This window comes from Calonectris borealis, chromosome 6 (assembly GCF_964195595.1).
Source record: "Calonectris borealis chromosome 6, bCalBor7.hap1.2, whole genome shotgun sequence".
Classification (NCBI taxonomy): domain Eukaryota; kingdom Metazoa; phylum Chordata; class Aves; order Procellariiformes; family Procellariidae; genus Calonectris; species Calonectris borealis.
The window spans coordinates 42,274,722-42,287,049 of record NC_134317.1 but is presented as its reverse complement, the minus strand read 5'-3'; the positions used below and the strand labels follow the sequence as shown (position 1 = coordinate 42,287,049).

Below are 12,328 nucleotides of genomic sequence, written 5' to 3'. Positions count from 1 at the left end.
AAAGGACAGATATTATAGAAGCCGGCTATAAACTAAGTATAAAAGCAAAGGGATATTTAAAAAAAAAAAAAGGGGGGGGGGAAGCCTGAAATCTATGCTTCTATGATTATAGGAGTTAAGTTTTTGGCTTATCTTGGTTATGCAGTTTAGGGTTTGTTAGCAGGTATGTTAAGATCTTTGAAATTATGTTGGAAGCTTGTAAAGTTGAACTTACATACAGAAATTTTGAGCAGATGTTGGCAGGAGATGATTTGTATGTTAGATTGAAAGGTAGAAGCTGGGTGGCTATTTGGCTGAATAAGTTAGTGTCTGGAAGATGAAATGTGTGATAAACCAATTTTTAAGGAACTGCAGTAAAAAAGAGCTATGGTATTTTAAGGCTTGGGGCTAACTTTGTAAGGAACTTTGTTTGGAAAGTGGTGCTTTGGGGGTGTAAACTTTTTAAACTTGAAAAGACCGGTGATGGAAACAGGTAGGCGTGTACTAAAGTAGTATCACATCCCGCCCAAAGAAGTTGATTGCTGCTGTTTGGTTTTGTTTGTCTCCAGCTGGCTTGATAAAAATAAGCTTTTAAAATTAGACTGGTAGCATATATCCAATTAGTGGGTGTGATGTGTGTAAGCAACTGTCTGCACCTGCTGTCCATAAAATAAACAAAAAAAGTGTAAAAAAAAAAAAGTAATAATAAAAAAAAGCTATCATATGTGCCTGATTTCCTATCTTATTAGTAGACATTGAACATTAATTTCATTGCAGGCCTTTGTCACCCGACGCTATGGGGTCAGACGGGTTCTTTTAGGGGTCCTTGGCAGGATGATGACAGCACTGCATATGGCTGTTTGCCTTCTAAAATGGCGTTAGTTATGCTGACCAGGGGTGAGGAGCAGGGGTATTGGTACCCTATAAATGTACAAGTACTTTTTTCCTCTTCCATTTTAATACTTAATAAGGCATAGCTTTTAAAATACTGAAGAGTTTTACTGACTGATTAAGCTCTAACATCTGACTTACATAGTTGTGCCCTGATGAAATTTAAATAAAGTTGTGCCAAGTGAAGAGATTATGGTGCTGGAGAGAATGCTAAATAAAAGGAACAAAAGCAGCAGTGCAGGAATCTTAAAATACTTTCAGAATTTAATCGCAGGATTCAACGTACAGAGGAAGTCCTGCAGGTGATGCAATTGGTAAATGTGGCAGCAAGAGGCTCCTGGCACTCGGGAGGTTGGGGGGATACAAGGGATCTGGGTGACTGTCAGAGGAGAGGTTCCTCGCAGGTTCCTACTGGTTATTTTCTCTCCCTTTAACCTGTCAGAAATATTTTTTCATGTGAATGAACTATGAAATACTCACAACATGTAATGTATTTTATTTGCTCAGTGCCAAAATTTTTGTATATTTATGTGCAGTAGATGTCAGATGAAAATGTGTTCCTTCATCGTGTTGAATTGATGGGTGTCTAATGTCTTGTTTGTGGAGTAATTGCGGAGACATGAGCGCTTACATGCAGGTATTTTATCACTTTGCAGAAAATGTTTCAGAATTTTGCAAATTCACGCTAGTACCTTGAACAGTATTAAAATCTCAAACCTATTTATTGTATTTAAAGATCATATATAGGTTGGTTTTATGCCTTTCTTAGGAGGAAAGACAACCATAGATTCTTTCCAGGCAAGTGTAAAGTGACAGGTGTAATTCTGGTGTATTTGCTAAAAATCGGTGTGCTGCTTTAAATACGAATACTTTTGTCTGTAATGCTAAACGCTAAGGTCTATATGGTACTGTGGTACTATTTCTGCTGTGTCATATACTTCCACATTTGTTAAGCCGTCTTTGGGAGAGAGGTGCTACCTGTATGGCTTCTGCAGAAAAGGGAAATCAAGTAGCAGTCCCTAAACCAGACAGGTAAACCAGACAGGTTTAACAGTTGAGTAGATTCTCTAGTTTGTCAAACAGATAATCAGATACTGGTCATGCTCTAAGCTGAGTACCCTGAGGTACAGAGATGCTTCCAGCCAGGAGAGTGAAATCATACATTTTAAATGCTCTGAGGGCAAACTGTTTTAAAATGCACATTGGCAGTGTGTGCTTTCCAGAATCCTATTCTGCTTATCAGCTTTGCTGCTGGCCTGTAGATCCCAAGGTTTATACCTAGAATTTTGGTGACTCTTGAGTAGAGCTTTGTATGTCTACTTCCACTGGATACTTTTACCTGTTTACTTGGGATCATAATAAAATTGGAACTGAAAAAAATGGTAAAGGTCTTTCCCTTGCCCTAAAATGGGATCAGCAGATTATTTCTTAGTAAGAACCCTCACCTCTTGTCTCTTCCTAGTCTGTTCTCTTAAATATCCACAGTTCATGTGCTTATTTTTCTTACTGTGTATTTCCTAGGCAGATTTTTTTTTTTGGCAAGTGCTTGTGAGCTCTTTTCATTCGGTCCTTATCTTCTGTGTAATGCACTACCCAGAGCGGTACAGGGAGTTCTTGCAAGCTGCTGGCAACATGAGGGCTAGGAGAAGCGATCTGCTTGTCTGCACTCCACAGGAATTCACAGCTGCTCGTCTGCAGTGCCAGTGGTTTGCCATCCTACCCGGAATTTCTGCAGCTGGTTGGTCCTGCTTAGATGGAGGGCTCTTCATTTGTCCCTATGATGCTGCTTTTGTTTTTTCCACTTGTATTTTTCTAACTTGTTGTGGTCATGTTGAAGTACAATGCAATTTTCTAATATAATTGCAGTCCCTCCTGCTTCATTATCTATAAATTAAATAGCCTGTTACTTCTATCTTCTAGGTTATTAATAAAATCCTTGCATGAGACTTGAAACTTCTGCAGAAACTTGCATTGGTATCATTCTTTTTTTAAAATGAGTCGTTTGATGAGTACCAAGTGTGGCTTACCTCTATGTCTGCACTTATATAACAGTAATTTTATTAAGACTGGGCTTCTCTAATTGGCTTACGAGCAGTATGCTACTGACTGTCAGAAGCTTTATAGCGAAAATATAACATGCATTGCTCTTCTCCAAGTCCTGTCTCCATGTAGTGAAGGAAACTTAATTGCTCAGAGGCTGGCTCTTTTTTTAGTCATTTATCTTGGTGGCTAGTGGATCATTTTCTTCTCCTTCTGTCCGAAATACAACATTGGATGGGAATTTCAGCCTGTTTACTGTACTTCTGGCTTCTCCTTTTCCTTTTACCAAGTTCTGTGGGTGTACCTTGCTTTAATTGTATGGCTTGATACTTCAAGGAGAACTCTAACATTCTAGCCCATTATTTGATCCATGTATTTCCTAAAATATATCATAAACCTGTTGAGAGAAGCAGTTGGTGGGTTTTGAAAGGCTCAGTCTGGGTTGCTTTCTTGGTTTTGGGGTTTTTTACCCGGGTACTTTGTTGGGAAGCTGCTGCAGTTATCTGCTTGTGGCTATAGTCTCGTGCGAAAGCGATGGTTCCCCAATCTTTGCACTTCTGTGGTTATACGCTTAGCCCAGCTCAACCACATACGGTTTCTGAAGTATTGTCTAGCACAGTATTTGCATTAAGGAAATACCCAAAAGCTAACTTAACATGTGGCTGAACGATAGTTTGTGATAGCTTCTCTGCTGCTGATACCAATATGAATTGACATCAAGCACTGAGCACAACTTGATTTGGTGAAAATTTAGTTTTAATATTTCTTGTGTAATAGTATGCTTTCTTGGGAAATGCTGAGAAAAATTTCTCAAGTAGTTTAGTTAAGTAAAAATTTTGGGTAATGATGAACTGCGACACTGGTGTTGGTTTACTGGGCTGTTGCAGTTGTCGTTCTTTAGTGCTTCTGCTTAGTTGCAGAAGATCTTGCGAGCTTTTTTTTTTTTTGAGCTTAACCAACAATTTTCATATATTTGGTCCTGAAATGATGTAGGTATGAACGGAGGGAATAAATGACTTTTTAACGTGCTTCTCTGAAGAGAGCCAGATTCTTGGCACTGTCTTTTCTATTTTAAGAAAAATGAGAGAGAGAATCTGCGTGCGTAAGACAACTGACCGCTGTTGTCAAAATTCAGATGTTATTGGAAATACAAAATAGAGGCTTTTACGGCTGCTTCAGTCTTATCTTCCGTCTCTCCTTTCCTGCCTGCCCTGCCCCCATGGTTGTGATAGACATTCAGCTGCTGCATGCGTTTGTCATGTGGCCAGCCCCCCGAATTTATCTTTCTCATATGGCCAAATAACTTCATCCCCGTGGCAATTTGTTTGAATAAAGAGCCTGGCGAATGCAGTCGAGCCTGGGGATACAGTATGAAAATCAGCGGCTGCCTCGGTGAGCAATTACGCGGTGAAACAGCTATCAGCTAGAGGAAGAGGCGGCTAGGCTTTCATAGCCGGATGGAAACCTTCATCCGTGGAATTCCCTATGTAATATAAAGCTTTCGCAATATAGAGCACCTTTGATTACAAATGTGTGCGGTATTTAAAATCAGTATCAGTTTTTACTGAAGGGCAGTTTTGTACTACTACAGATTCAAAGCGCTAACCTTTGTAGAATGACGTGCATAGAAATGAGATTAGGAAGCTTTTGTTGATTCCCTCAGCCTGATGTTCTGACTTGCGCTGGGTCTTTAGCCGTGGTTGTAAATCGCTGACACACAGAATTTATTTAGCTTCATATTGATCAAAGCTGTATTTTTATTTGGAGTATTTTATAGTAGGAATCTGGCCTAATGCACAGAAGAGTGGGTGGTTTTATGGGTTGCATCAGAAGCACCGCTCTGTATCTTCTGGTGGGTATTGTGTGTGGTTCATACGCAGGAGTAGTAGTTGCCGCTTTATGGGAAATTTTGTACATGTCTGAAAATGAGTCTTTGTGAATTGATAATGATCTTCCCCTGGAAAACTGGGAATAATGCAGCAATTTATAAATACAGAGTTTTAGAGAAAATAAATAAACCACATACTAAAATCCTCCCAGATTAAAGCTTCCACACAGTTTCAATGATTTGTTTTTATAAAATTGCTGTGATATTTCATGAAAACAATTTCCAGCTCCATCTGTCTGGCTGTAGAGAGTTATTTAAGTATTCACTGGCATGTCTTTTACATGGCTTTAGAGATGGGATTGGGGCTGCAAGTAAATATAGTTCAGCTGTTGATTGCATATCTTGCAGTCTAGCATCTTTGTGCTTTGACGTGCCTGTTAGGACGTAGCAGGAGCCATCACTCCGTCCTTCAGAGCTGTGGTCCAGGCTGCCAGTCTTTCTCTTTCAGTGACCCCCTTTGGCAGGTACATACGGGAGTTGAGACATTCTCTCATTAAGAAGCTGCATGTGTCATAATACTGATGGGACTAGAACAAAGCTAACTACCTCCCTTGGGACTAGTGCTGTGTTTTTTTAAACTCATTCTTTAAATTAAGAAGGTCATTTCTTTGTTTTCAGTGTCATCAGTTTAGACGGTATTTTGTGGCTCCATCATATATCTGTATGTATTTAGAAAAATACAGTGGTATTTTCTAGCCATGGGAGACTTCTTGACTTCTTTGACACGTTGCGGTAGTTCAATATTCGAACTGGCTGATCTCTCTAATTCCTCTTTCCCGATGGCCCTGTGATGCTTTACAAACTCCAAAGATGTATTTTTAAAAAAATACCTAGTGCAGTGCTGTCCAAGCTGAACCATCCCAAAATCACTGTCCTTGCACTGCTTTTACTCTCCCGACCTGGAGATGGGTCACATCGGGGCTCATCAAGTCAAAGGCAGAATCAGTCTATTTTCTGCCTTAATCTTATCACCACAGATATCTGCAGGACAACCACATAGCCTTGGTTTCATACGCTGGCAGAAGTCTGTATATTCTTCAGTGTTTATACTTTTGTTTGTGTAAATTCTTGATATCGAGGTAGGTTCTCTCAATCTCTGTCCTGTTTAGTACCTAATGTTATGATGTGCTCATGATAAGGGCTCTTTAATGGTGTAGAAACATAAGTTAATAAGGATGCATCCTGCTTTGATCTCAAATTTGCATAAAATAATTCTTACTTGGGGAATGAGCATGAGTCTGCTGTTACGTTTCTGGATCTTCAGATTTGATTTGAAATGCTTGATACAGGTTGGAAATGCAGGGCATTCTTTTAATCATTTTGGTTCTGAGGGTTACTAGATTTAAACTATTTATTGTGAAATACCTAAACGCAAACAAAAATAAATGAATGCATGAGGGTTTGCAAGGAACTAGTGCATATTCCACATAACGAGCATGCTCAGCTTTTAAGGGTAAAGAAGCCACTTGAATAGATTGGAATTGACTGCTGCACTACACTTCCAGTGTGACAGACCATGGTGAAGTGGTACAGCACGTCAAGATTTGAATTTAATTCTGGATATAAAAATACAGTATCATTCTACTGAGCTCCAAGCACGGTGTTTTTGGGGAGGGTAAGGAACAGGTATACAAGCTGGTCACTTAATGTGGATTCATATAGGAAGAGAACTGTTGGATAACTCTATACTGTATTTGTTAAATATGGTACATTTCTCAAACCTGCCCCTGCAGACAAAATCTTTAGTGACCCTGAAGTGGCTCTCAAGAATAAATCTTGTAGTGCTCACGTTTGTGGTCTGTATATATACGTTTTAATACTACATCCATGGATATTTTTTTTTTTCCCCAATTCTTTACTTAAGCTTTTTATTTCACCTTGTCTGTACCTTCTTTATACCTCTGAGGTCTGTTTGAAGATACAGTGAGACTTGAAAGGTGTCCTATTGACAAGAGAGAATAACGAGTTGGCTCTTAAATGTGTTCAGTTCATGATATTTTATAATTAGTTGTGTGAACTTTCAGTCCTTAAAAAAAGGAAATAGGAAATGGCAATTACGCAGAGCTTTCACTCTTCAATCACATATACACTGCATTTCCATTGTTACTTACAGCTTTAAAGAGCCTCTCTGGAGGGCTGTATTTTAAGCAATTAATCTTATTTAACTCATCATTATGAAGTGTATACAATTAATTGACAACGTATAGAAATAATTATCTGGTTAATAGAAATTCAGTTCCTGAGAGGTGAGACTAGTTCCCTTTCAAAGTTTTACACTTGATTTTGATTATTCTTTTCAAGTTCACTAATGATATATATTTATCTGCCACTTGATCTTTGAAGGCAAAATTGAAATCCAGTTTGTGAGCAAGATAATGAAAACCTATACGTAGCTCTTCTACTCCTTCTGTGCAATTAAAGAACCAGAAATGTGATAGTCTTAATTGTTGCATGTTTGGTACTGCTAAGCTGTTTGTAATAGGGTAGGTTTATAAATAAAAATAAATAAATAAATTCAAAACAAAACAAAACAAAAACCCAAACCAAAACAAACCCCAAACCAACAAAAAATAACAGAAAAACACCACCAACAAAACCACAACAAAACCCCCCTGTTTTTATGTCTTTTATTAAACATGAAATGTGTTTAAACATGCTTAAATATTGCACAAAGCTGAACTGTTGAGTGATCTTGAGTTGAAACCTGCTGTAACGATTGGGCTAGGGGAGTGGTGGGTCTAAGCCAGTTGGTTTCCCTAAGGCTAGCAATTTTTGTGTTAAGTGTTTTGAGGATCAGCGTTAGTCTGTATGTGCTGACTTATTTGCTTAGAGAGATTATTTGGAGAACAAGTCAAAGTTGTTTGCTCACCTATCACGTGTTTAAATGCATTGGTTTTCATAGTGTGACAAGTTTTCAAGTAAGTGTAGTTGGGAAATGAAGTTCAAATTGGAAATAATTCCAGTTAAAAAAATAGGGGTGAAGAAAGACATTTAGCGTGTGTTAATAGATATGTTTTATCTTAGTCTGATAAGTTCAGATGTGAGGCAGTTGGATGATGCTAAGCATGGAGGCCTTGGGGTCTTTGTGGCTTAGGTGGAGAGGTAGGAGTGGTTTTGCTTCCAGGAAAGGAGCCTAAATGCAACCCAACTACTTAGGCAGGCCAAGTTTGCTAATCCTGGCTTAGGCTCGGTCACACCAGAAACCCTAAATGTGATTTGTCATTATCTGAAGTCCGTCATGAGACACAGCAGGATGCCCGAAAAATGCTTAACCCCAAAGGAAAGCAATCCTAATTCCGCCCTTGGGTCATGCTTGAAGTCCCCATGAGGCCGGTGGAGAGAGAGGGTAACGGTGCAGCTGCACGCCCCGGTTTGGTTTCTTAGGTTCGGTGCCAGCTCTTTGGTCTTCACAAGCATTCAATATTCTACATCTCCCTGAAATAATAGGATCAGGAATAGAATTTGCCTGAAGGCTGCGACTCCGCTCTTTTTGTCCAGATCTCCAAAATAGGTCTTTAATTCATCCTGCCAATAAGTGGCACAACATTCTCTGTTAGCGTAGTACATCTCTACAGAGGTACCACCATTGTAGTTTTTTTTGTCTAACATGTGTCTAGTATTTTCCCCTAACTGTGGTTTGTGAATATAGAAGTATCATTTTCATAACATTACATGTGTGCTGTAAGAACTGGGCTTCTCTTGAGGAAATGCTAGTTCACACAAGAAACTTATTTTAGTTCTAATCAATGATGTTGTTTGTATGCAACTGTCCCATGTTTGCCTGCCTTAGAGATACATTTCTCACCATTATATAAAACAAAGGTGACTGTCTTTTAACTATATGTACCAAAACCAAGTACACCTAACATGGGAGTTAGCGTTTGTAATGCAGTTGTTGGCTTTTTTCCACATTAGCCTTATTTTTAAAGTATATGACTTAACTTTCTTTAGTAATGTCTATGCATATGAACTTAACTTATATTCAGAGTAGTTCATTAATTTGTGAAAGATCTTAAGGACATCTTTTTTCCACAAGCGAAGCCTTTTTCTATTTTGTATTTTTTGCTTTTTCTGCTCTGTAATGAGTTACTTTGTGTGACAGGTGGGAGATTCAAGAAAGAGATAGTAGTTGATGGACAAAGCTATCTGCTGCTGATTAGAGATGAAGGGGGCCCTCCAGAGGCACAGGTGAGCATTGCACATATAGAGCTTTATCAGCCTAATGCCACTGTTTCCTTTCTTCTAAAAAAAACTTCCTTTAAGAGAACTGGCTTGGTTTTGTTCTTTCCTGGGTCCTGCTCAGATTTCTGCTGGGAAAAAGTACATGTCACCCTCAGGTGAAAAATATTCTGTTTAGAAATCATTTGGGATTTCAGTTACATTGTGAAACTGTGTAATGAAGATATATGGCTAGCTTATATTGAATGCCTAATCAATATGCTTCCAGTGACCACAAAATTGCATGTTATTAAGATGTCTTCTGAGTTAGAATCTCTAAACTGTTAAAATAGAAAGTAGATGTATACACATGACACACATACTTGGGTACAAATCTTTGCATTCCCTATTGCTTCCACATTTTGCTCCCTGTGCTGTTTAAGACTCAACTTTGCAAGATCCAGTTCAGCACCACCGAGTTCTCGGGATTTCTGAGTTGGTTTCTGTATACGGCGTGTTACCTCCTTGTCTCGTAGAAGGTGACTCACTGGAATTTGCCTTTGAGAAGACACTTGTGGTTTTGTGTGCTTAACTCTGTTACTCTATTTTGAGTGATGTGAAGTGAAGCGTTTGCTTATGTGATGCTTCGATCACCGCAGACTCTGCCAGCCTGTCTGCAGGCAGTGTCCTTGTCTTCAGGCATCCTCCTTGTCTCCCCTCTACCTCTTCTTACCTGGGCGCTCACAGGGCTTCTCGAGCGTGTTGGCTGCCGCTGGCCTTGCTTTGCTCGGCTGTTCAGTGGTGGATCAGCTTCAGAAAAAACCCAAATCTAGCAGCAGGAACTGTGCTATCGCCAAACAGCTGAACGGGAGCCGCGCCAGCAGCAGCAGCTTGTGTTTCAATGCTCCACTATTGCTCGTTAGCTGCAGGAGGATTAGAGCATGGGGGAAGGTGCCCGGACAAAGGAGAAGAGAAAGGAGGTGGAGGAAATGGAGACCAAGAGAGACATCCTGGAAGGAAGTTAAAATAAAAACAAAAAATTAGTGTTGCTGACACATCTGCAGCCGTGTGAGGCACGAGCCTAAAAGAAGTGCTCTGTTTGAGGCTGTGAATAATTTGGCTGAAGTACGCAACAGTTTCCAGGCCCCGATGCTTAGAGAACATTCCCTCATGTAAAAACATAAATACTGTAGTTGTAAAGGTACACACAGCAATCTAAACATTTTTGTACCTGAAGAATTGGTTTTGCAGAGTTCACTTGCACTAACTGCAAACTAATAAACAGACACGGTGTTTTGCTTTTGATCTATGCTAGGTAAATTTGGGGATTTTAGTTGTTATTGTTTGTTCTTCAGCAAATAACGAGTATGGAAAAGTTTAAGGTGTTAGTGCTATTTCACCTCTCAGAAGATGTATTTGACATGTAAATTATCTTTGGATTTTTTGGTATAATTTCAAGTTGCATGTATATTAAAGATCTTTAATGTGTTTATTAATTCCTGGAATAAAAAATTTACTTCTGGGTTCATGAATATTTATATCTCTATAATGAGAATGGAACATTATCGGGAGAAAAATGTTTACCTCCCACTATTTACTTATGCTATAGAAAGGGTTGGTAATTTTAGCCTTAAGGTTCTGCTGTTTGCAACAGTACAGTATATTTTTGTGGATAGTTAGGATAGAATTAAGACTTCAATAAGTAACGAGCTGAACTGTGGTCTTCCTGGCTCTCGGCAGCACAGGGTCGGGGAGCGTTCCCCAGGTGATGGCTTCTTGGCTTCAGTGCAAAGGCTGCAGCTCAGGTCCCAGTTTACTGTCCCCTTCTTTTTTGGCAGGAAGGGAGGGAAAACAAATTCACCTGGAGACTCACTTTCTGGATCTAAGATCTCTCTCTTTCTTGTCTAATGTAAGATTGTTCAAAGATGAAAATAATTTAAAAAAAAAAAAAAAAGCTTGTGAGGCTCACTAGCTGATGCTGCTCAGTTTGTGAATATTGACCATTTCTTTTGCTCACCAGCTTTGATTTTAGTCTTGCTGTTATCTGTTACAAATGTAGTGGCCTCCTATTGTAAAACCTGATTAACATAGCAACTGAGCTATAACAAACTGTCATCTGCTATTTTTTTGAAATTTAGTACTTTTTTTATAATTTGGTTTTGTTTGGGCTTATCTTGAACTAACAGATCTGCTCAATCACCGTAGTAAATCTGAAGATGGATTTGTATATTAGCAGCTGAGCTATCCTTCTTACTTCAAGCCATTCCCTGCATAGTGGTGTGGATAAGACATCCTGGATTTCCAGACCCTTGTATCTGTTTCCCTAAATTCCTTTAGTTTTTAATATCACAGGTCTGATATCCACAAAGCTTAAACTTACTTTAATATGAAAAGAGAAGTAAGGAATTACTGGAAATATTTTGTATCTGGAGGAACTGCATTGAATAACCAGCCTCTAGATTTTTTCAACCATCTTCATTAAAAGGCTGCTGCTACACACTGATGAAACATTAAGAAATTTTAGAGGGACTGTTAGCTTCCAAACTGATGCTTTAAGGATGTTGTAGCTGTAAGGAAGAGTTCTTGGCACGACGCTGCTAAGTCCAGTCAGTGAGAACCATTTTATAATAAGACCCAAAACCAAGTCCACAGTAATGACGCTGTCTCTGGTTCCTTTGGTTAGATCTTCTGGTTTGAATAGTTCAAATTTAATAGTGTGGTTGTTGACCTTATTCTGGCAGTAACTATGCTGTGTGTAGATAGTCCTATCCGTAACATCTAGATGATTGTCCTCCTGACTCTCTTGAAAACCTCAAAACATTTTTGGCTATTTTTACACCGTAACCATAAGAGACGTGTTTGGTTTCAAGTACAATACAGTCATGAATATGCACATTAACTTGAATTATTAGCTAATATGCTGTATGAAAAATAGGCAAGAAGTACTGCTAACTCCTGCTTCTGAAAAAGGAAAATTTAATGAGCTCAGCAACTCATGTAACTCATACTGCTCAGTATGTAACTTCATACTGCCAGCTCCTTTTTCTTCCCGTTGCATATGCCAGCTTGGGATGCTTACTAAAAGCTGAGAGCGTGTGAATCTACAAACTAGTGATTGAAGTGGTTTAAATACTGCAAGAGCAGAAACAAAACTGCAAGAATTGGTAGAACTGAAGTAAGTGCTTACAAACCTAGGCTAGTCTTGTAAAACTCAGCAAAATGTATATAAACATTTCCCCAATGAACCTCCTTGCAGCTCTCTATGCTCAGTGTGTCCCCAGTCTACCTGGCGTATTGTAGTAGTAATATAATGAGGAGCAGAAATACCGATGGCTGAAACTTTTTTCCATTGGTCTAAATTTGGGTAGGAAT

General features: G+C 39.0%; 1 protein-coding gene across 3 annotated transcripts in view; it reads left to right on the top strand.

Annotated features, from left to right (window-relative positions):
- The window catches only part of AGAP1 (ArfGAP with GTPase domain, ankyrin repeat and PH domain 1), a 392,680-nt gene that overhangs the window by 139,274 nt on the left and 241,078 nt on the right, over positions 1 to 12,328 (top strand). For 2 of the 3 annotated variants that reach the window (XM_075153786.1, XM_075153785.1), the window contains exon 4: positions 8,901 to 8,986. In XM_075153786.1, the coding sequence (XP_075009887.1) occupies positions 8,901 to 8,986 (86 nt within the window). Of the gene's footprint in view, positions 1 to 8,884; positions 8,987 to 12,328 lie in introns of all 3 variants that reach the window. The other variant, XM_075153787.1, reaches the window with a different exon arrangement.